We start from the raw sequence: 24,830 nt of genomic DNA on the forward strand, positions 1-24,830 counted from the left end.
CTTCTTACCCTATGAGGTCAAACAATCATAGACCAAACCTCTTAAAACCATGAGCCAAAATAAACCATCCCTCCCTTATCAAATGGTCTGCAGCAACTGGAAAGCCACATATAAAACATCAACTGGGAATCTCACCTCATACCATACACAAAAATTAACTCAAAATGTTTCATTGACTGAACTGCAAGAGTTATAACCATAAAGGTTTTAGAAGAAATATGAAAATTTAAAGACTTTAGGTTAGGAAATGCTTATTTATCTGTTCTTGATTTCTTGTCCTGATTATAACATGTGTTTGTGGAGAGATGTGTATATAATGTAGGTAGCCAAAGACACAGCCACCTTATGGCCTAATAAACCTCTAGGATTGGTGTCTAGAATCAAAATAATCAGTGACACAAATTGCTGCATGAAAATATGCAGGGGATGAACAGCAGCAAGCTAGAACAACCGGAGCTCGGAAGGGGGGCTCAAGACAGAGTCACATAGGTTGTACATTAATTCCTTCCTCCAATACTGCACCACGAGCATTCACATTTCAGCATAAGAAACCTGCCAGTGATCCAATTATCTATAGAGAGGTGAATCTTAATCTATGAGGAAAACAAGACACACCTAACATTTGCCGTGCTACCCTACTGCTAACAGGAAATTCTTACAGCCTATTCCATCCAGTCTGTGTCAGAAGGAGTAGTAGTTGGTACATCTACACACATAAGTAATTCAGTATGAAAATCTTCAATATGATGCCCTATAGAAAAGCATTTTCTTGTAGTAACCTATCAAGATTGCACCTAAATCGGCTAACAAAGAATTTCATGGTCAAATCACCTCTTACACCCCCCCCACAAGAATATTCAAATAACATTTGGCTACTTGCATTCCTGTGAGTCAGCCAGTGACCTTCTCTCCCTTTCTAGCTTATGTCTCCTCAGGGTACTAGGGGATCCTTTGATGAAGCCTGAATCTTTGCAAAGGTCTGACTTCTTCTTTCATAAGAAAAATATGTTTTCAAAATATATTTCCCGGGATAATTAAGATTATATTAGTGCTTATGACATTTTAATATTCTTCATTATTTTCAGGGACAGCTTGCTATTTCTATGTCTAGGCCACTTTGTAGTAAAACTGGCATGATTTATTGATTTTTTAGTCCCTTCTATGAGTGTTTTTAACTCATGGAAGTTCTTAGTCAAGTCTTGGAACCCTGACATATCTGATAAGGTTCTCAGAACACAAACACTTAATATGTACTTATTGAAATGAAGTAAATGTTGATTTTTAACACTATAGTTTTAATTTTTCATTGTTTTATCTCCAAGGTCTAAGGGCAGATAACATACCATAAACCCATCAAATCACTAAAACCATATTCTAGGACAGCCATGCAGGCCTGTTGCTGACGTAATGAAGGCTGCCCTTTCATTGCCAAGAAGCAGATGCCAACCTTCTTCTTTCTTGACTAGCTAGTGATATGATCTTCTTTCATTTATTTTAGAAAGAAGTAGTCTGCCATCTTAGGTTATAGGCTCTATGTAAATATCCTGGACAGTTTAAAAGTTAGACATTTTTATTTAGGGTCAGGAAGATTTTGCTGAATATTGGTAGTAATACTAATACTAATACTAATACTAATACTAATACCAATACCAATACCAATACCAATACCAATACCAATACTAATACTAATAAAGCATGGAATTGGCATTAAAACAGACAGGCTGAACAAAGGAATTGAATTGAAGACCCCGATGTAAGTTCCCATATTTATGAACATCTGATTTTTGATAAAGAAGCCAAACTTATACAATGGAAAAAAGAAAATATCTTCAATAAACAGTGCTGGCATAACGGGATGTTCACATGTAGAGGAGTGCAAATAGATCCATATCTATCACTCTACACAAAATTAAATCCCAAGCAAATCAAAGACCTCAACATAAATCCAATTACACTGAACCTGATAGAAGAGAAAGTGGGAAGTAGTCTTGAACACAGGAGACAACTTCCTGAATATAGCACCAGGAGCATAGACACTGAGATAGACAATTAATAAATGAGACCTCCTGAAACTGAGAAACTTCTACAAGGCAAAGGACAAAGTCAACAAGACAAAACAGCAGCCTACAGAATGGGAAAAGATTTTAATCAACCCCACATCTGACAGAGGGCTGATGACCAAAATATATAAAGAACTCAAGGAACTAGATATCAAAATACCAAATACTCCAATATAAAAATGGGGTACAGATTTAAACAGAGAATTTTCAACAGAAGAATCTCAAATGGCTGAGATACACTTAAAGAATTGTTCAACATCCTTCAGTACCAGGGAAATACAAATCAGAATATCTTACACTGTCAGAATGGCTAAGATCAAAAACACTAATGACAGCCTATGTTGGAGAGGATATGGAGTAAGGGGAACACTTCTTCACTGATGGTGGGAGTGCAAACTTCTACAACCACTTTGGAAATCAGTATGGTGATTTCTCAGACAGTTGGGAATCAATTTATCTCAAGACCCAGTTATAACAGTCTTGGGTATATACCCAAAGGATGCTCAGTCATACCACAAGGACATTTGCTCAACTATGTTCTTAGCAGCATTATTTGTAATAGCCAGAACCCGAAAACAGCCTAGATGCTCCTCATCCAAAGAATATGGAAAGAAAATGTGGCACATTTACATAATGGATTATTACTCAGTAGTAAAAAAAAAACAATGGCATCATGAAATTTGCAGGGAAATGGATGGAAAAAAATCATCCTGAGAGAGATAATCCAGACCCAGAAAGACAAACATGGTATGTACTCACTCATAAGTAAATATTAGGTGGAAAAAAAAAAAGAAAACCAGGCTACAATCCACATCCCCAGAAAAGATAGGTAGCAAAGAGGACCCTAAGAGGGATACATAGATTTCCCTGGAAAGGGGAAATAGATGGGATCTCCTGGGTAAACTGGGGGTGGGGTTGGGGTTGGTGGAGGGGAGGGTGATGGGGGACTCCTTTCTTTATGCTGTGAATATGTTGTATTATCATTGGTTAATAAAGAAACTTCTTTGGGCCTACTGCAGAGCAGACTATAGCCAGGCTGGAAGGGATATATATACAGAGAGTAGGTGGAGGCAAGGAGACAGACACATGGAAATCTTACTGGTAAACCACAAGCCTCATGGTAAATATAAAACAATAGAAATGGGTTAATTTAAGATGTAAGAGCTAGCTAAAAATATGTTTAAGCTATTGGCCAAACAGTATTGCAACTAATATAGTTTCTTTATGATTATTTCAGGTCTGGGCAGCTGGGAATGAACAAACAATTTCTGCCTACAGAATGGCACCCAAGCATTTGTGGCTGATGCCCACCACCCATTTTGGGTCTAGGTTCTTGTGTGCCCACTTGGGGTTGAGAAGAAAGTAGCTGAGATCATGCCTATGGTGCAGTACTCCCTGCCTGGTCAGGTGGTAGGATCAAGTCTGCTAGGACTACACAGGCAGGAAAGCATGGCAGATTCCCACATCCAGGCCATGCAGTGTGCTACATGACAGATTTAGATTTTACTCAGATAAAAGGCATTTATGTGCTACATGGTGTTATCCAGAGTTGAAGTGATGAGGACAGCTCCCACCTGGCAGTTCCAGAGCTGGCAGTGAACTACCTCCACCATATTAAAAGGCAGAGAGAGGTGGAACCAGCATCCAGGGCCTCTGCAACTAAGTTACTTACCATTTTAAAAGTGCTCCTGATCAGAAAATAATTACAGATATGCAATAAAAACAAATCCAGACAAAAATAAACCTCTGAATGGGTCGTAGTATGTTAAAAAATGTACATAGGCTTGAGAGAGAAAAAAAAAGAGTATAAACAATTATTAAAAAATAGTTTTTTTAAAAAAAATAAGACAAAGTCTCAGTCATAGATTAAAGAGTTAAAAAAACAAGCTACGCAAAGATGAAATATACACAGAGTCTGGATTATATATATTACTGTGTTTTCTTTAAAATTTTTGACTACAGAGAGAGATTTGATTTTGAGGGCTGCTAAGTTAAACCAACATATATACTTTTTTTTTAAAGCTTTTTTTTTTTTTTTTTTTTTTTTTTTTTTTTTGGTTTTTCGAGACAGGGTTTCTCTGTGGCTTTGGAGCCTGTCCTGGAACTAGCTCTTGTAGACCAGGCTGGTCTCGAACTCACAGAGATATGCCTGCCTCTGCCTCCCGAGTGCTGGGATTAAAGGCGTGCGCTTTTTTTTTTTAAGGTTTATTTATTTATTATGTATACAACATTCTGCCTCCATGTATGCCCGCGCACCAGAAGAGGGCACCAGATCTCATTATAGATGGTTGTGAGCCACCATGTGGTTGCTGGGAATTGAACTCAGGACCTCTGGAAGAGCAGCCTGTGCTCTTAACCACTGAGCCATCTCTCCAGCCCCCCAACATATATACTTTAAAGGTATCTTAACTTCAAAATTTGGATCTAAGGATATGTTGCTTTTAAAAAAAGGTTCTGCTTTTGTTTCCACATATAATAAAAAGCTGTGGACTCCTTACTGGCTAATATGGTTTGATCTAACAAAATCCCCTGAAACAATGACCCAGATGGTCCAACATCCATAACAGCTTCAGGACTGTTGGCTGAGATGGACCTATAACACAGGAGACCCCATGAGAACCTGATTAATAGCATCCTCAAATCAGTAGTCTAAAAAAGAATGCCCGAATTCCCTAAATAATTGTTTATAAGTGTTTGTTTACATTTAAAGGGGGATATGCTATAGAGATAAATGCTTTGGATTGGTATGGCTCTTGGTCTTAAGGTTAATTTTGTTATACTGTGTATAAGTATTTCTGCTCTTGATTAAGGTATTGTGTTTGTGCAGATCATTACAAATATAATGTATAATTAAGAAATATAGGTTAACTAATCATCTATAATAGTAAAGTTTGTAGTCATGTTAGTTAGGTTTTATAGATGTACAGAGATGTATTTCAGATGGATAGATATTCTTCAGCTCTTTCAAAGACTACAGAATATGATATTTAAAATGTTTTAAGAACTTAGGATTTTTCATGACAATGAGACACATCTGCTCCTTGCAGCACCAATCTACTTCAAAAGGATGATGGACATTGAAGAAACTCGTTATGGAATTTGTCTTCTATGTGACAAAGCTAGCCATTTGGGAAAGAAACTGCACTTTCCTGGATTGCTTGAGGGTATGCTGTATAAACTGACATGCAGGACCCACAAAACAATGACTGCTAAAGTTTCCTAAAGAAGGTGAGATAGGGGCTGGAGAGATAGCTCAGTGGTTAAGAGCATTGCCTGCTCTTCCAAAGGTCCTGAGTTCAATTCCCAGCAACCACATGGTGGCTCACAACCATCTGTAAAGAGGTCTAGTGCCCTCTTCTGGCCTGCAGACATACACACAGACAGAATATTGTATACATAATAAATAAATAAATATTTTTTAAAAAGAAGGTGAGATAGTCAGTCCTTCAGGGTTCTTGCTTTATGAAAGAGTCTGCCAGACATTCTGCAGGACACAGAAGAATGTGACTGACAAACTGCCAATATAGGCATAACTGTCTTTGAAATTTCCCACTTCATGGAAAAATCTGCCAGGTACTATGGGCCTGTAGGCTAAAGAAGCTGTTTTGGGCCAATTGCAGGGCAGAATATAGCCAGGCTGGAAGGGATAGAGAGAGAGTAGGTAGATTCAAGGAGACACCATGTAGCCACCACGTAGCTTGGGAACCTTACTAGCAGATCATGAGCCTCATGGTAAAACATAGAATAATAGAAATGGGTTAATTTAAGGTGTACGAGCTAGCTAACAATATGCTTAAGATATTGGCCAAACAGTATTGCAATTAATATAGTTACTGTGTGATTATTTAGGGTCTGCATGGCCAGGAAACAAATGAGTGGCCTCCGCTTACAGGAAGGGATGGGGGAGGGGAACACGAGGGATTGGGTTGGCCGTGTTGGGAGTGGGACAGAGAGGGAGAGCAATGAAAGAGATAGCTTGTTAGATGGGCCTATTTTGGAGTTAGGGAGAAAACTGGTGCCAGGGAAACTCTCAGGAATCCACAAGGATGACTGTTGCTGAAACTCATAGCAATAGTGGAGAGGGGGCCTGAACTGGCCTCCAATAATCAGACTGGTCACTATCTAATTGTCAACAGAGAGCCTTCATCTAGTAATTGATGGAAGCAGAGGCAGAGATCCACAGTCAAGCACTAGTTGGAGTTCTGGGAGTCCAGTTGATGAGAGGAAGGAGTGATTGTACAAGCAAGGGGGTCTATCATGATGGGGAAACACTGACCTGAGCTAGTGGGAGCTCACAAACTCTGGACTGACAGCTAGCGAGTTGCATGGGACTGACCTAGGCTTTCTGCATATGGATGACAGTTATGGAGCTTGATCTGCTCATGGGGCACCTAGCAGTGGTATCAGGACCTATCCTTGGTGCATGAGCTGGATTTTTGGAACCTATTCCCCATGCTGGGTTGTCTCACCCAGCCTTGATATGGGGGTGGAGGATGTGGGGGAAGGAGGAGATAGTCCTGCCTCAACTTGATGTGACATGCTTTGTTGATTCCCGTGGGTGGAGGAGTGGATGTGTGTGTGTGGGGGGGGTAGATGAGAGGTGGGGGGAGGAAAAAGGAAGAGAAGAGAGATGGGAAACTGTGGTTGGTATGTAAAATAAATGAAAAGATTTAATAGAAAATGTGCTAAACACCACAAAGAAAAGATTTTTATCTAGTTATTTTAACTGAGATCCTGTCTTGTAGCATTAAAAACCAGATCCTGGCTTCATCCACTGGGATACACAATCCATCCAGGAGCCTGTCTCATATTCAGCAAGTGTGCTATTCTCTTTTGTCATCTCACGGTTTTGTGTTTGTTTTTCCTTTAGAGGGCCTTGCTTTCTTGGTGTCCTCTGTCCCCTCTGGCTCTTACACTCTTTGTGCCTCCTCTTCCATGGGGTTCCCTGAATTCTAAGAGCAGGTATTTGAGTTATCTCAGGGTTTAAATGGAGGTCTATCCTAGGATTCTAGTCTTCATGAATGTATTCCAGTAAGTGCTACACCATAGCTGTGGTGTCTGATTTCTATATACTCTCTACTGTCAGAGTCCCTGGCATCCCACTCTATGCTTAAGCTAAATTTTCTACCAACCGTCAGTTTTTTTCTCCATTCACTGTCTATACTGGTAGGACTATTGAGATGTAAGTGAGTCCTGGTCCCCTAGAGACTTAGCCATCTCAATGCTGGGTTCTTACTGTAAGAGTAGCTCAAATGGTATCCTAGTAATACTCAAATGGTATTTTATCTGAAAATGTCTCACTCAAACCAGCTAAGCAAATTTAAAAATACTTCCTTAAACATGTATCTGTCCTTGCAATAACATAAAACTACTTCATACCTGTTTGAGTGAAGCCTGCTTTGTATCCATTAGCTGCTCCATTTTCTTGAGCCACAGTTGATGGCACTGAAGGAATGGGTTTAGTGGAGTGGCAAACAGCAGAAGATTGTCGGCTTCTACATTCTAGAAGGGAGTAAAAACAGATAGGAAGAAGGTAGTTTTTATTTTACTGGCAATGGGGACATAATCCATAAGATTTCTGAAGAAGTCTCTGCTTCTCAAACGGTGGTAGCTTCCCTAATTATTGTTTCAAAGCCTGTTCAGACTGGTGAGTTCTTCCTAAGCCAGATGGTATGTTTAAGGCAAATTGTTTCACAATTTTATGGCCCACAGATTAGTCCCCACATGAAAAGTGCCAATAACCAATGCTGTCTTGTTAGTTTTATGGGTAAGACAGAGGCTAAAATGTCAATAATTATAAAAACATATTGAGCTTTTGAGATACCAGGTAACTTCTTGTTCATAATTTATTTAAATATACAATAGCAACTTCAATTCATCTAGTCTGCTTCCAGACTTTTCTACTCAATTTGAATGAATATTCAAACACCAGAGAAATAAAAACTGCATAGATAAAGATAAAAATTAGAAAAAAATTATTATTATTTATTTATTTTGTTGTTTGTTTTTTTTGTTTTGTTTTTTTTTTTTTTTTTTGAGATAGGGTTTCTCTGTAGCTTGGAGCCTTTCCTAGAACTTGTTCTGTAGACCAGGCAGGCCTCAAACTCACTGACATCTGCCTACCTCTTCCTCCTGAGTGCTGGGATTAAACAAATTATTTTTACTCTCAGTTCTTATTAAAGGAAATAGATAAGAAATTATTGCTAATGTAGTGGCAATATTTACATTAAGTGTCTGATATTAATGGGGTTTGTTAAGTTGGGAGTGTAGCCCCCAGTCCCGGGCATCCATCCAAGACTCCCTGGCCTGGGAGTTGCTTTGGTCTGGACTCCAAATCCCAGCATGCCACCTCCACAGGGTATTTAAATGGGTTCCCAGAGGAGAAACACGTGGTTTGGGGTTTGCATGGGCTCCCTTCCGTCCTGTCTCCCCTGCCATGTGCTCGGCCACCCAAGAGCACCTTACTTAATAAAACGATGGGCATTTTGATTTGGTTTGATTTGACCTAATTGGACTTTTTTTTGTGCCGGCAGAGCCTCCCTTTTCTTATTTTTCTTAATAGGGCTCTGATATGATTCTAATTGTACTGTGTGCTGATTCAGTGAACACTGTGACAGTCTCTTGGACTTCAAGTTCCAACTAAATTTATCATTACTAGTCTCAGAAAGCAGCACGTGAACTAAAGATATAAATGTATGACAGGGTTATAAGAGTATGAGATACATGCAAAGGTTGAAGCACCCTACACTACGATCTTCTAAAAGGGACTGTATTACATGTATATATGCATATCGATATTATGTGATTTTGTATAGGTAAATAATAAAATTTCAATTCCAAAATAAAAACTGTGGTATGAGCCTACTTTAAAAAAATGGCCAGTGAGTCAGGCAATAGTGGCTCACGCTTTAATGCCAGCACTCAGGAGGCAGAGGCAGGCGGATCTCAGCGAGTTTGAGGCCAGCCTGGTCTATAAAGCAAGTTCCAGGACAGCCAGGACTGTTACACAGAAAAACCCTGTCCCCCCACCCCCCCAAAAAAAGGCAGTGAGGTGGCTCAGAGGGAAAAGGTGCTCACCAACAAGCCTAACACAGAATTCTGTCCCTGGAACAGTGACGGGAGACAACAAGAGAAACTCTCTTAGCACCAGGAAGTTAAACATATTTATACAAGCAAAAGAAAAGCTAAGAAAAAATGTTTAAAAAATAGAGATATGATATTTATCAAGTTTTTAGTCTTTAGGGTTTATGGTATTCAAGAAGACTTTCTAGAGGAAAAGTCTTTAACTTTTACCAGATGAAGAACTATGAATGAAATTCTTAAGCTTCAGTGGTTGTGAGATTGAAGCTCTAATGACAGTGGCTTGGAACAAGCCACATCATTTCCTTCCCGTGGTGTTACATAATGTTCCTCAGATGCAGCGGAGAGTCACTGTGGTGGAAGATTCAGAGACAAATATACTCCTGAAATTCGGATTTATGCTATTCCATAGTCAGACACAAAGCTTATGTAGGCAAGAAGGGTAAAGATAATTACTCTGCAGAGAACAGTTGTCAGCGTCAGAAGAAACTGCTTTAGGACAGTGACTAACACCATGGTGATTCTCATCAAGCACTGGAGGATGTGACTTCCTACAAAGTAGCCCTCTAAACTGCTGCTAACTCCAGAGAAACACAACTGCCAACTCACTCATGCACTTCCTTGGGCATCCAGAAGACTGGATTGCTTATTTGAGGTTTTTTTTTTTTTTTTTTTTTTTTTTTTTTTTTTTTTTTTTTTTTTTTTTGTAAAATAAAAATAGAAAAAAAATGTAGATTGGTGAGAATTACTGACAAACTGAAATAAAGCAAAGAGCACATTTTATACTCAGGAAAACGAAAAGGCACCAGGATTTATTTCCCAACCCCAGAGCTGCAAGTGTTCTTTAAAGACAAATCTAGAGACTTGCTCTTTCCTACACTCAAAGGCTCCAGTTAATTATAACAAGGGATAAGTCAAACAACCCCCCAAAGACTTCCCATTTTTGAACAGCCTTTTGAACTTGAGCTGTTTAATCCCCACACCTGTACTCTGAACCCTGTGAGGGTCACTAGTCACCACCCTCCCCTCCCCCTCCTGGAATTTGATTACCTTTCCAGCAGATGAGAGGCCCCTTTGCTAGCACACCCTGGGAGGTCCTGACTAGGTAGTACTTCAAGTGCTTCTGCTTCTTTGGCTGGGTGGTGAGCTTCAAGTTAATGTGGTTGGAAAATTCCGTGAAATATCGAAACCCTCTCTCTCCACAACCAATACAATTTCCAGAAAACCCTGAAATGGGGAAAGTCAAGGTTACTAATGGCCTTGTACGCTAATGCACTACTTCTAAATGCAAAAAGTATAAAAATATTCATAGTCTATGAACCAAGAGTGTCTCAACTATTCGGAAATACTTCGGAATAGGGAAGAAAACAAGGGTAGGGTTTTAGTATCCCCCCCCCATACGCTCCATCTTTTCTCTTTTACTTTAAATTCTTCAGATACAATTGCAAAGAAACCAATGCTTGTAAACTGGTATTTTATGTTCAAAAGAATCAAGTAATTTAAGATTGCTCCAAGGCTGTTATTTAACATGAAATTCTCAGTCAAATTATAGTAACAGTAGAGTCATTTTTAATAGTAAGAGACTGGGAATACATTAAATGCTACTATAACAGGATAATGGCTAAATGAAAATATCATGTGACAGAATTTATATAGTATATAAAGAGGAAAACTGGGTGGGGCTGAGGAGTAAGATCAGAGATAGAATACCTAGCTGCAGAAGACCCTGAGCTAGAGGTACAGCACTGGGAAAGGGAAGGAAGAGGAGGGAGGAAGGAGGGAAAAGAAGAATGGAGGGAGGAGAAGGAGAGAGAAAGGGAGGAGAGTGAAGGGGAGGGGAAGGAAGGGGGAAAAAGAAAGAATTTTTTGTGCTAAAGCTCTTCAGTCTCTTCCTTTCTTTTTTCCTTCATTTTTTCAAGATAGGGTTTCTTTGTATAACAGTCCTAGATGTTCTGGAATTTGCTTTGTAGACCAGGCCGGCCTCAAACTCACAGAGATCTGCCGCCTCTGCCTCCCAAGTGCTGGGATTAAAGGCCTGAGCCACCACCACAGCCCAGCCTGTTCCTTTCTAAGAACCTGCTAGGGGTGGGAGGTGAATGTCAGACTATGATATGCCTAAATGAAAACAGCTTATGAAACCTGTCACTTTATATAATGAATAAACAATAAAAACTTTATCCTAAAATATCACTGCTTATTTTTTTCATTGCTTAAAAAATTATGTAATCATGAATTACTTGTTGTTTATTGTGGGTCCTATTACTGGTTCTCCACATGGTTCACCACAGCCTATGGGTGCATGACAAGTAGGCATCTGGTCCATGATGGGACAGTTATGTTATAATTGGCATATATTAACAAGGATAAAGAGAGAAAGGCCACACGAATAAAAAGAACAATTTACAATATCTCCACTGGAGAAAACTAATAATTCAAAGCATTTATAAACAGGCTGCCCATCCAACCATCTAACCATCCAACCCTCCAACTACCCATTTATCCATCCATCCATACATACATACATACATATATGTAATAGTACATCTATCTGTCCATTCAACCATCCAATCTTCCATCCTTGTGTTTGTCCATCTATCCATTCATCCAACAGATACAAAATCTGACAGTGCTTTCTATATTATGAGGTTTCCTCTAGTCATGAAGAAGAACCACTGATGGATTATGAGACATTTTTTAGGGTTTTGAGTCAGAGCTATACCTCATCTGTTCCATTACAAGAGACTATCATGCTTTTCAAATGTTACATATGTTTCCCAAATTGTTATATATTACCAACGAGTCTTTAGTATATGAATGAAAGGACTATCCCTTATAATTTCCTCTCCATGCCATAGTTTAGTTTAAATTTCATTACACAGTACAGTCTGAATAACTACTATTGAATGAAGAAATTAACAAATGAATACTTGGATCTTCTTTGTTAATTTACTACAATTAATAAGATTTACCATTAGATTTCTGTTCTAAACTGTGTGCTTAATTTCATTTAAAGAAGAAAATGAATCCATTTTTGGTTCAGTGCCAGTAACAAACCTAAGGCCTCTATCCTCATTTCTTTTTGACAAGATCTCATTATATAGCACAGGGTGACCATGAACTCTTGATTCTTCTGCTTTACTCTCTAGTGCTGGGATTATAGGTGTCTGCAACTGTGCCCATTATGTATTCTTGACACTTATGAAACATGAAAATGACCAGTAGATGTTAAACAATATTTGGCTCTGAACTATAATTTAAGAAGCCTTCATATAGTTCTAGTCCTTGGAAGGCAGAGGCAAGTGGATTTCTTGTGAACTCAAGGTCTACATAGTGAATTCCAAGCCAGTCAGGCCCATACAATAAGATCTTGTCAAGAAAGGAAGGAAGGAAGGAAGAAAGAAAAAAGAAAAACACAGAGAGAGAAGAAGACAAAGATAGAGAAAGGAAGGAAGAAAGGGTAGGGAAGGGAAGGGACCTCTATATATTATGTTTAGGGTTACTTTCTGACTTAAGGTACTATACTGACTGATGTTTTTCAAGGCTTTCTGGTATTGTATAATTTGGATGACTGTGTAAAACTAAAATAAAAATCAACTCACAAACAATACAGCTTAATTCTTTGTCCCCTTACTTATATTTGTACTTTAAAGATATGATTCTATCTAAATAAAAGAAATTCTGAGAACCTCTAGAAAAACAGCAGCAAAATAACATCAAAGCTCATATACTTGTCTTTTTATTGCAAAACAGATTCAAAACCAGCTAGGTGTGGTGGTGCACACCTTTAATCCAGCACTATGGAGGCAAAGGCAGACCTTGATGAGTTTGGGACCAGTGTGTCTCTATAGCAAGTTCCAGGCAACCCAAGTCTACACTGTGAGATCTGCCTTGTCTTTGTTAGGATTACTATTGCTGCAGTGAGACACCATGACTCAAAGCTGGTTGGGGAGGAAAGGGCTTATTTGGCTTATATTTTCAGACCATGGTCCATCACTGAAGGAAGTCAGGACAGGAACTCAAACAGGGCAGGATCTCAGAGGCAGGAGCTGATGCAGAGGCCATGGAGGGGAGCTGCTCACTGGCTTGTTCATCATGGTTTGCTCAGCTTACTTTTTTTTATAGAACCCAGGGCCACCAGCCCAGAGATGGCACCACCCACAATGGGCTGAGCCCTCCTCACCAATTACTAATTAAGCAAATGCCCTATCCCTGGATCTTATGGGGACATTTTTGCAACTGAGGTTCCTTCCTTTCAGATGACTTGATGGAGGAATCTCATTGGTTAATAAAGAAATTGCATTGGCTTTTTGATAGGGCAGGATTTAGATAGGTAGAGTAGACAGAACAGAATGCTTGGAAGAAGGGAAGTTAGTAAGATGCTTCAGGCAATCGCCATGCCTCTCCTCTCTGAGACAGATGCCATGGAGCCAGCCGCCAGGTCATACATGCTGAATCTTTCCTGGTAAGCCACCACCTTGTGGTGCTACACACATTACTAAATATGGGTTAAAGCAAGATGTGAGAATTAGCTAATAAGAGGCTGAAACTAATGGGCCAGGACGTGTTTAAAAGAATACAGTTTCCGTGTAATTATTTCGGGGCACAAGCTAGCCATGAGGCTGGGAGCCAGGCAGCAGGAACGCAGCCTGCAGCTCCTTCTACAATGACTCTAGTTTGTGTCAAGTTGACATAAAACTAGCCAGGACACTGTCTCAGAACAAGACAATAACAAAAACAACCAAAAAAACCCAAACCCACCCACCTTCTTTTTCTTATGATGTAGTACAGTTATGTTGTGAAAAAGCCAAGAATCTATGCCAGAAAATAATTCTGAGATATTGTTATATATTTCATAGCATTTATATATCCTGAGTTATTTTAGGTGAATTGATAAAATGAGAAGCATCTATTAGTTACCTTTCTTGTTACTGTGATAGACTGATACAAAAATAGCATAAAGGAATGGTTCATTCAGGCTCATGGTTCAAGGAATGCAATTTGTCTTAAGGAAGAAAGAGGTTGCAGCAACTCCTGGCTGGAGTATCAGCAGTGTGAGGCACCTGATTACTTGGTAGTAGCCCTCCAGCCAGACTCCACCTCCTAAAGGTTACCTGCCCCTGAGAATAGCACTACCTAGTCAGAACCAGTGCCCAGACACAAGAGCCTGTGTGTGACAACTTAATATAAACTTTACTGAGTGACAATTTCATAGACATATGAACATTCTGATTATTATGCCCCTCTCTAGTCTTCCTCCTGTTGGAGATATTTTACATTCAAACTATCATATCTATGAGGCATTAGGTAGTATTGAAAATTCGCAAATACCTTACAAAGTGAATAATTCACAAACAATTGAGAATTGACATTTGGTTCAGATCAGTGACTATACAGAATAAACTTCACTTTATTTAATAAATGCAAATTTTTTACATGGCTAAGGATAAACTGAGATCATTACACTTGCTAAACAAACACTCTACTCTCAGACCTAAAATATTAACTTCTGATAAATTGTATGCTGCTTTTTAATTTTCTCAAAAATTTTGCATGTCTAATTTTTGATAATAAAAATGTAAAATATATTTAAGTTAATGAGAGAAAAATATTTCCTGTTTGAAACTAAACCACTTAAACTCTAACTAAATTCAGGGACATACATATAAAATTCTCTGATTATTTTCAATTAACATGTATTTCAACTCCCTTCTCCTCGAAAGAGTGTTACAGACATTAAACACTCACCTAAAAGTGCATTTTTTCCATGGTCATCTGGTAGAAATCGCTTATCCACAGCACAAACTAGGATATGTTCAGGAAGATTGGGGGACTTGGCCCCCACCAGGAGGAATCCTGCTGGGATGTCAATTTGCTCCATACACAGTGACACCAAACGCAAATCCTTTCCTGCTTGACAAAAGCCTGGAAACAGAAGAACACAGTAGAATTTTAGGGAAGGTACTCTCCTTATCCCCATCGGGAAGGCACTTCTAAGGACTCAACACCTATTGACTCCCAACAAGAAGACTGATCTCTCCTCTCCTCTCTGGTACTATCAACATGACAACTCAAGTTTTCTGGCCTACAAGTAAGGCAATTATAAATGTGCAAACCCTGGGAAGTGTATATAAATGTTATATGCACATAGTAAGGTTTTACATTCTCTCTTTTTGTCTCTCTCTCTCTGTGTGTGTGTGTGTGTGTGGTGTACTTACATGTGAGTGTGAATGTGTGTGTTGAGGAGCCTGCAGAGGCTCAACTGTCAACTGTCTTCCTCAGTTACTCAATTATACTCTACCTTATTTTGAGAGAGTCTCTCATTGGATCTGGAACTCAGTCTGGATAGGGTGGTGGTTATTAGTTCCAGGGGTCTGTATGTATTCTCTTACTAAACCCCAGCAGGATGGAATGATGGGGGAAACTTTGTTAATCAATCATCTTTAAGAAGTGGAACCTAGTTAAGGAGTGGCTACCTGGAGCCCAGAAAGAAAATCTGGGACGGACCAGGTGCTTACTCTCTCTGGGTGATTCCCGTGGGACACAGCAGAACTTGGACTTCCCATTTGAAGCTCACTATGTAGCTCTGACTGGCCTAGAACTTGCTCCATAGATCAGGCTGGCCTTGAGCTCACAGAGATCCACCTGTCTTTGCCTCACAAGCACTGAAAATTAATGTTATAAGGATTAAAAAAATAGTAATTATGATCCAGCCTAAATTTTATCACATAGAGCAAAACCACAAAAATTGTAGAAATAAATTTCTATATTCCTTTAATCTCCAATCATAGACATTCCATAACTTTGGCATCAAATGTAGTTTTGGGGGCCAGGAATATAGTTCGATGGGAGAGTGCTTGCCTGCAAGTCCTGGTTCTACAGCCAAAATGGAGAGGAGTAGAAGAGTAGAGTTTAGACTGTGTTTTAAATGCTGAAAACATTTAAATCTATTTGTCTCTCCTAAAACAAAGTAAAATCTTTTATTTTTGTATTTTCAACAACACACTTTTTTATTCATCCAATTTAAAGCTAATTAAACTACAACTATTAAATTATAAACTGTAGACAGTTGTTGTATAACATAAATATCAAAGAATATGTTAATATACTGGTCAGTCTCCAATAAATGTTTTCTACTTAGAGCTAAAATTTTTATCATATGCCATGCAATGACAGAATTATTTCAAAATGCTCAAGGATTTCAAAAGTGTCTTTTTTTTTTAATTTTTCAAGATAGGGTTTCTCTGTAGCTTTGGGCCTGGAGTTCACTAAATGGAACTGTGCACCCAACTAAGTCTCACTCTTTTATTGTGGGTGCTGAGAATCTGAACAGCTCGCACTCCACTGACAGAACCATCTCCCCAGTCCAGAGAGTGACTCTTGTGATGAGACATCTTTCATGGCAAAGGTGGGTGAGGGGAAACTACCGTTTTGGTCCCTGACTAAACAGAGTTGAGAAGGCACAATGTTGGTAGGCGGCTGCTTGTTTGTCCTGGCCATCCGGCTAGCTTAGCCCCAAAATGACCACACAGAAACTGTATTAATTAAAACACTGCTTGGCCATTATCTCTAGCTCTTACATCTTAGTTTGACTTATTTCTATTCATCTCTGTATTGCTACGTGGCAGTGGCTTACCAGATAAGTTTTGGCAGCATGTCTTACTCTGGCAGCAGATCCATGGCATCTCCCTGACTCCGCCCTTCTTCCTCCCAGCATTCAGTCCAGTCCTCTTTGCCTACCTAAGTTCTGTCCTATCAGGCCAAGGCAATTTCTTTATTTGTTAACCAATACAAACAACACACAGACAGAAGGATCTCCCACTCCAGCACAATGTGGAGTGCCCACAGAAAGTATGATATTTTTAAATGAAAGAATTATTATTTCAAAGTCATTTCTGGGGCACAATGGAAACTATGTAACTCATTGAAACGAAGAAGCATGAACAGTTTTTAGTATGGCAGACTTGGGGATTCCCATTTAGGGTGGGAGGATAGAGGTCAAAAGCAATAATCATTATGTGGAGGAAGGTCTGTGATGAAAAGAGCGTCCACATCTGAAACGAGGACTCTTTAAATAATAATTGGCAGTCTAGTGTATAACACAAACCAGAAAATAAATATCGACAAGGTTAGACATAAATAGCTGAGCAAATTAGAAAAGGTGGAGAAGAAATGGATATCAATGAGGTAAAAACTTCAAATAAACATATGTTGGTTCTTTGCCCCCAGTTATGCATACATAAATTCCACCTCTGGGATCTTCATCTAGTCTCTGAGTCATTAGAAGAAAAACAAACTCTTTGAATAAAGAAAATTTTTTTTTTACAAGATCTTTGGTTAATATTCCTAAAATTGCCAGGGCCATCAAACCCAGGAATAAAACCTATGAAAATGTCACAGCTAAGAGGAACCTAAAGAGACAGGCTAAATCTGTGTGATTTTTTTGACAGGACCCTGGCTCAGAGAACGACATCGGATAAAGCAAGGAGCCAAAGCTAACCATAGACTTGTTAAAGCTCATAAAAGTATCTGAGTAATAACGCACTCACTAGACCAATGTGCTTCCTGTGTATGCTGGTCACAGAAGAAACTGCCTATGTATAGAAATGGAACTTGAGGCTTGCACTCTCTATAAACGTAAAGGTGCTCCTCAAAATAGTCTTGAAATACTTTTCTTCAAGCTACTTGCCAACACAGCCTCAGGCAATTTAATTAAAGAGAAAGAATGGAGTGGAAAGAGAAAGCTACACGGAGCATGGGGGTCAGGAGGGAATCAGTTTATGGCCAAAGACTGCCACAGAATTAGAGGAAAGTTACTTAATTCAGTTTGTAGTTAGCCTAAAGATTCTGAAGTTCCCCTGCCAAGGACCTGGTGTTTGACTGTAAACATTTCCTGAATATTTCCCTAAATTCTCATTGTCAGGGGTTAGCATAGCTAAATAAACACATTATAGATCAGAGATCCCCCCCAAAAAGAAAAAATATTATGTTAAGAGCAATGTCTATTTTTTTTAACTGAAAATAAACTGCACCTATAAGGAGTGGTTAACTACAGAATCCATGAAATGTGACTGGATTTCTGGACCAACAAGATCCCAGGATCCCTCATGGATCCTGAGCCTGAAACGCTAATATGACCACTCCTCAGAGACCACTAGACCACCTCAGGGCACCCTCTGGAAGGCTCCAGGCTGCTGCTGCACACAGGGAGGGAAGATGGTTGCTTATATGGGTGGACAACTTGCTTTGCAAACTTGCTCAGGGGATGACTTCATTTGAGAGCAATAATGAAAGGCTGCTCTCCCACCAAAGCTCTTTTGAGACAAATGATTTTAATTAAAATGGCGGTGGTGGTAACAGAGAACCCTTCTATATAAACTTCATCTGCATTTTCTTAAGAAAATAGCCAGGGTTTTCACTTCATAGAAAGGGATTTGCATTCTCCAATTATCTCCAACTTGAAGGCACCAGAGTAAATAAAAGGGGAAAGGGACATTTACTGACACAGCAGCAAACCCAACTGAAGTAATGAAAACAGCTTTTAGAGGCCCCAAATCTGGCTGCTCTTCACCTCATAGACAATCAACTGCTTCCCAGCAGGATAGGAACCTGCTCTAGTTCAATAATTTACATAATAAATTAGCAAGTAAAATTTCCCTATGAATGGCAACCTCTCAGATGTTAAGTACCTTCTTATCTAAATTGCCTCTAAAAGTAGCATTAGAGTCCCCCAAGTCTTGGGCAAACAGAGGACCGGGACTGGAAAGTGGTGTTCTCAAACAAGGCCACAGTCATTCTGTTTCCTGGGTCTCAGTGCTGCTTGTATAAGCACATCTTCAGGGCTGCTTTCCTTTGAAGCAGGAAGATTTTTAGAACGATTGCCAAGTGAGCAGAATTGATAACATTATGTGAAATATAAAATACCAAGTTATAAACACCTTTTAATTTTAAATGCCATCTCATGGGGGAGGAGGAGTTAAGTAGGGGACAAGAGTAATAACAGTAGTTATAAGAACCAGAAGCAGTTGATGTAGGAATTTGGGTACAGAATGAGTGTCTTCAGAATGTGTTGGATCAGAATCTTCTGCTTTGGTGGGGGACAGTTCTTTATTCTCAGAAAAATTGCCTGCCTTTACTTTAAAATCATCATTGCCCTTTGGGGCTGAGGCTGAGGTAAAATGATCACTCCAAGTTCTATAGCCATAACATGAGTTAAAGGTCAGCCTGGGTTAGAGTGAGATCCTGACTAATATGGAGAATGCATCCTGACTTCATGGGGTTCTCACTGTTGTTTTGTTTATTTGTTTTCTTTGAGACACTATGTAGCTATGACTATCCTGGAATACATGACATGATATATGTCAAGCTGTCCTCAAACTCACAGAAGATCCACCCCTCTGCCTCCCAAGTGTTGGGATTAAAGGCGTATTATTGTTCAGACGTCAAGTTTATAATTTGGTACCTACAAAATACCTTTCCAAAATACATGGCTATAAATAATATCACTACCAAACTGAAAACATACTCCAGGTACAGAAGAACAGAGAAAACCTCCTTCCCACACTCTAGTTCTATTTAATTATTGTAAATGGAGACTGCTCTTTTTTTTTCTGGCTGCCCAGACCTGAATAATCACACAGAAATTATATTAATTGTAATACTGCTTGGCCAATATCTTAGTTGTATTCCCACCTAGCTCTTGTATCTTAAATTAACCCACTTTTATTAATCTGTGTATCACCACAAGGTTGTGACTTACCAGAAAGTTCTGGCATCCTTCTCCTTTGGCAGCTACCTGGCATCTCTCTGACTCTGCCTACTCTTTCTATATATCTCTTCCAGCCTGGCTATGTTCTGCCCTGCCATAGGCCAAAGCAGCTTTATTCATTAACCAATAAAAGCAACATATATACAGGAGGACATCCCACATCAAATTATCACATGTAATTAGATTTTCAACGAGACACCATCATTTTAAGCACTGTTCAATGTTATTTGTTACTGGAGGAGCTCAGTTGAAGAAAATGTAGCAAGAATACAAATCAAGTAAACAGCAACACACAGCTTCACTGTTCACATCCCCATGGGTTTAAAGTCATACAGTATATCAGTAATGAGTAAACACTATGTATCATATTAAGTCTGAGCAAAAGGGTCAACCGTATATGAAAGCAAATCCATAGAAGTGATGTGTTGTGGGCAGGCCTAACATGAAGAACACAATGGACATCCCTTCGAGGGATACTTGTGAACCACAGGAGAATGCTTTAGGTCTCTTTTCCCTCCCTCTATGGGTTGTTAGATTCTCAGGGAAGTAGGAAATCAAAAGAAAATAAATTTCTGAACAAGGCCAACTATTTTTCTGGCTTCATCTGGATAAGGCTTTAATTTATATCAAATGACTTGTTCTCCAAGCTTTGTCAGGAAACTGTCCTGAAATCTAGAACCTTCTTCTTTCTCCCCTCCCTGTCTCCTCAAGGTTTTTATGCTCTGACACCATGCAGGCTAATATCAGTCAGTTGGAATATAAAAAACACACTCCATATACTAATTAAGTGGGCGACCAGAACACAGCCACTAAGTAAGGGGAAGAAAGCAGACTTTAGGTTGGGATATCACTGCAACCACAGAACAATAAAATCATTAGAAACCATGGTTTCCTTATTTAAACTGTGGTTAAAAGTGTGGTGGGATATAAAGCTGGCCTGCGCAAACAGCTGGCGTGGTGCACACCTTTAACCACATCACTTGGGAGGCAGAGGCAGGTAAATAAATCTCTGTGAGTTGGAGGCCAGTATGTTCTATATACTGAATTCCAGGCCAGCCCACACTACATAATGAGACCCAGTCTCAAAAAACTAAGGGGGTAAGGGAAGGATGGAAGTGTGAGAGAGAGAGAGAGAGAGAGAGAGAGAGAGAGAGAGAGAGAGAGAATCAAATTACTTACATTTTATACTGTGTAACCAGATTTTACATTTATAATATTTTTAAAGGATTTATATTTTACCTCAGCACTCAGTGAGTATAGCTGTAGGGCCAGTGGGATGACTAGGTAGCCAAAGGTGCCTGTCAGCAAGCATGACATCTGAGTTTGATCCCTGGCATCCCCAGGGTGGAAGGAGAGAGCCTATTCCTGCAAGTTGTCCTTTGATCCATGTGTGTACCATGGTTCATAAGCACTCACACACATATGTAACACACACAAGACATAAATAAATGTAATAAAATATTCCAGGTAGATGTAGAGTCATCAGGGCATCTAGAATATCTGTTACTATCTTGGAAGTGAACTAAAAGGAGGAGAAAGAAGAAACTGTTTTTTAAATAAAAGCTCATGAGAGAGTAAACTCTTACAGTGTACTGGAGAAGCCTTGACCTTTGCCTGGACTTGCACCTGCACAGATCTTTAATTCAACTGTGATCCTCACTCTCCTCATTTACAAGAGGGGCTATTTCCTGTAGACAACCTTTGTGAGCTTTCAAGAGTCAATAGGGGCAAGGAGATTGTGTGATATTTTGGTTGCATTCTGACAATAAAGTTTGCTTTGAATCAGAGGGCAGTGCTAGGTACTAGCTGACCAAAATTAACCATAAGGACTAAATAAAGATAGAGAGACAGGAAGTAGTAGGGCGGGGCTTAGAGAGTGTTTCATCTCCTTTGGATGGAGGAATGACAGAGATAGGAGGTCACTGGTCACTTCTCCACTCCTTCTCTGATCTATTATTCGTGGTTCAGAATAGGCTTTCGAACCGGCCCTAATCAATATGGGAGGAGGAGGAGCACAGGAAACAAGTTAATGGGTGAGAGGCCTGAAGTGCAAACTAGCGACTTTGTTAGGGAAGTGGACCCTGACCCAGCAGGCCTCAGCGTAAAGAGTAATTAGATAAATGCATCAGGATATAGCCACTCATTCTTTCCAACAGTGACTGGTATCCAGTCTTGAAAACCACATGGGAAGACTGGAAACAGGCCAGATGAAATTACAATACAAATCTGAAAAGAATTGAGAGGTCCAAACCTACCATCTGTAGTGCAAGATCCTTCTGGGGCTGGCTTTTGTGAATAGGGAATTGGTGGGCTGTTTGAGTCAGACATTTCTTCTTCATCTTCATCATCTTCCATTTCGTTAATGGCTGTGTTGTTAGAAGAATCCAGGCTGCCATTTTGAGTGTAGCGGTGTACTAGACCTTTATCTAGGTCTTCCACCTTGGGCTTCACATCTGGGTAAGCAAAGAAGTCAATGCAATTTAATTTTTAAGAAGGATGCTTATGGAGAAAAGATTATAAGAGAAATTCAGAAAGTTATTTTTGGGGAGTGTAAGATTATCATGTTTGATTGGAATTCCCACTTCTTTTGAAAGGGGTCTAGAAATGCATGCAACTGAGAAACTTACCTGCAGATGAGAAAGAGTGTTGATCTGGGTCCAAGTAGAGCTGGGAAAAGATTGGCCGTGGCACCACACTACTGCATCTGAGCGAGGCCTCTATGGAATTGTGTAGAGCTTCCTCAAATCTAGCCGACTTCAGTTGCCCAGCATATGAATTCCCCATGGTCTGTACCAGCACATCCCAAAGAAAAAGAGGAAGTAAACAATTGTGTTAGATGTTTATGTCCTAAAATTACAGATATGGGGCTAGAGAGATGGCTTTGCTGTTAAGAGTACTGGTTGCTCTTGCAGAGGACCCGGGTTTGTTTCCTAGTACTCACATGGTGGCTCATAGCCATTTGTAGCTCCACATCCAGGGAACCCAAGGCCCTCTCCTGGCCTCCATGGGAACTGCACATACATTCATGCAGGTAAAATACTCATAGACATAAAAATAATCAAAAAAATTTAAATTGATGTCTGGCAAATATAAACTATATTCATATAGTTATGTGAACTGTATGAAATGTATTCTTAAATCTAGCTGGCAAGATGGCTCAGTGGGTAAAGTTGGTTGCTGACACATGGAACCACATGATAAAAGATCCTCAGATTTCCACATGTATGCTGTGTTATATACATGGCAGCATACGGTACACATGCATGTGCGTGTGCATGCACACATACACACTTTAAAAAAGAAAAGAAAAAAATTATATTAAAGAAAAAGAAATCTATTGCAAGTTACTTATTACATTGCTTGTGATTTTGGTCTTTACCATCAAGGCCCATGTCAGCTCTTTCAGAAGATCTCATAGTTCAATAGTAATAAATGTTTTAGATCCAGCCTCAATTTCCCTGTAAGTTATAAACCCTAGCCTGCTGAACAATGAGAACACACCTTTAACTTACAGTTGTGGTGTGGGACGAATGTCTATATTCTGTCAATTATATTTTAAATAAACACTGATTGGCCAGTAGCCAGGCAGGAAGTATAGGCAGGACAACCAGACAGGAAGTAGAGGCGGGTCAATGAGACAGGAGTATTCTGGGAAGAAGGAAGCTCTTTCTGCAGTTGTGAGCTTGCCACAGAAAAAGCAAGATGTGACTGCCTTGCTGAAAAAGGTACTGAGCCATGTGACTAGCATAGACAAGAATAATGGGCTAATATAAGTTATAAGAGTTAATAAGAAGCCTGAGATAATGGGTGATTTCTTTGGGACTTAACAATTATGGGAACCAGGCTGGACAGAAAACTCAGACAACACAGTTGGGCTCCTGCAACCATAGATCAACTCTTTCAGCAACTGCAGAATAAATAAATAAAACCACTGTTCCCTCTAAGGCCTACTCCCCTAGGGGAGGAAAGGACTCCTGAAGAAACAAAATGAAAGTTCTATGATACGAACCAATTTTCGAAAGAAAGGTCTGTGTCACTTATCCCAAGAACTCATTTCTGGGATGTTACCCTTTATCTATGTAAAAATCATTGCTTCTTTTGCTTCATCTAAATGTCTTCTTCAGTATCCTTCAGTAAAGTGAACAAAATACATTTGAAGTCAGAGCCTACATATACTTCTAACCATTAGTATTTGTGTAGTGCTCTATAGCCACAAAAAATTGTATACTAATGATAATAATCACAATTTATTGAGTGCTAACTAGTGGTCTGACCAATAATTTCCAAATGGTCCAGGAGCCCCATCACCCTTTCAGTGGCCCGTGAGGTAAAACAACGTCAGGCTAGAGAGATGGCGGGGGGGTTAGAGAGCACTTGCACAGCGCCCACATGATGGCTTGTAACCCTAGCTCCAGGGCTTTGACCATCTTCTGGCAGGCAAATATGTAGTATGCAGACAAAATACTCAGACATATAAGATAAAATAAGCATTAATTTTTTTCAAACTATGATTAGAAAATGTGTTTGCTTTATTTTAAAAAAATCCCTCATTCTTTCACATATACATGATGAAACTTTCTAGAATTTGAATAATGTGTGCTATTAGAACTGACTACAGAAGCAGATAAGTTACTATTCTATCTTTTCTTTGGGGAAAAAAGTTATTTTGAAAAAGAGAAGGCAATGAAATACATATGATGTGAAAGCAGAAGGCCGGATGTTTATGGGGAGGAAGGGGGCAAGGCAGCAAGGGGCAGGAATGAAGATGAAGGAGGACAGTAGGGAGGGGTACAAAAAAGAACATAGGGTCATGAAACACACACACACACACACACACACACACACACACACACACACACACACACTCAAAAAAGCCAAGCCATAACGAAACCCAGTACTTTGAATGCAAGCTTGAAAAAGTCTTT

The 24,830-nt window shown here is 39.5% G+C and overlaps 1 protein-coding gene across 1 annotated transcript in view; it reads right to left on the reverse strand.

Moving 5' to 3' along the window:
- The window catches only part of Greb1l (GREB1 like retinoic acid receptor coactivator), a 251,590-nt gene that overhangs the window by 90,303 nt on the left and 136,457 nt on the right, over nt 1-24,830 (reverse strand). Inside the window, 5 exon segments of the mRNA XM_038331492.1 lie at nt 7,440-7,562; nt 10,191-10,367; nt 14,886-15,062; nt 22,161-22,358; nt 22,533-22,692. Of these exon segments, the coding sequence (XP_038187420.1) occupies nt 7,440-7,562; nt 10,191-10,367; nt 14,886-15,062; nt 22,161-22,358; nt 22,533-22,689 (832 nt within the window). The 5' untranslated portion in view covers nt 22,690-22,692.

Source organism: Arvicola amphibius, chromosome 5, assembly GCF_903992535.2.
Source record: "Arvicola amphibius chromosome 5, mArvAmp1.2, whole genome shotgun sequence".
NCBI lineage: Eukaryota > Metazoa > Chordata > Mammalia > Rodentia > Cricetidae > Arvicola > Arvicola amphibius.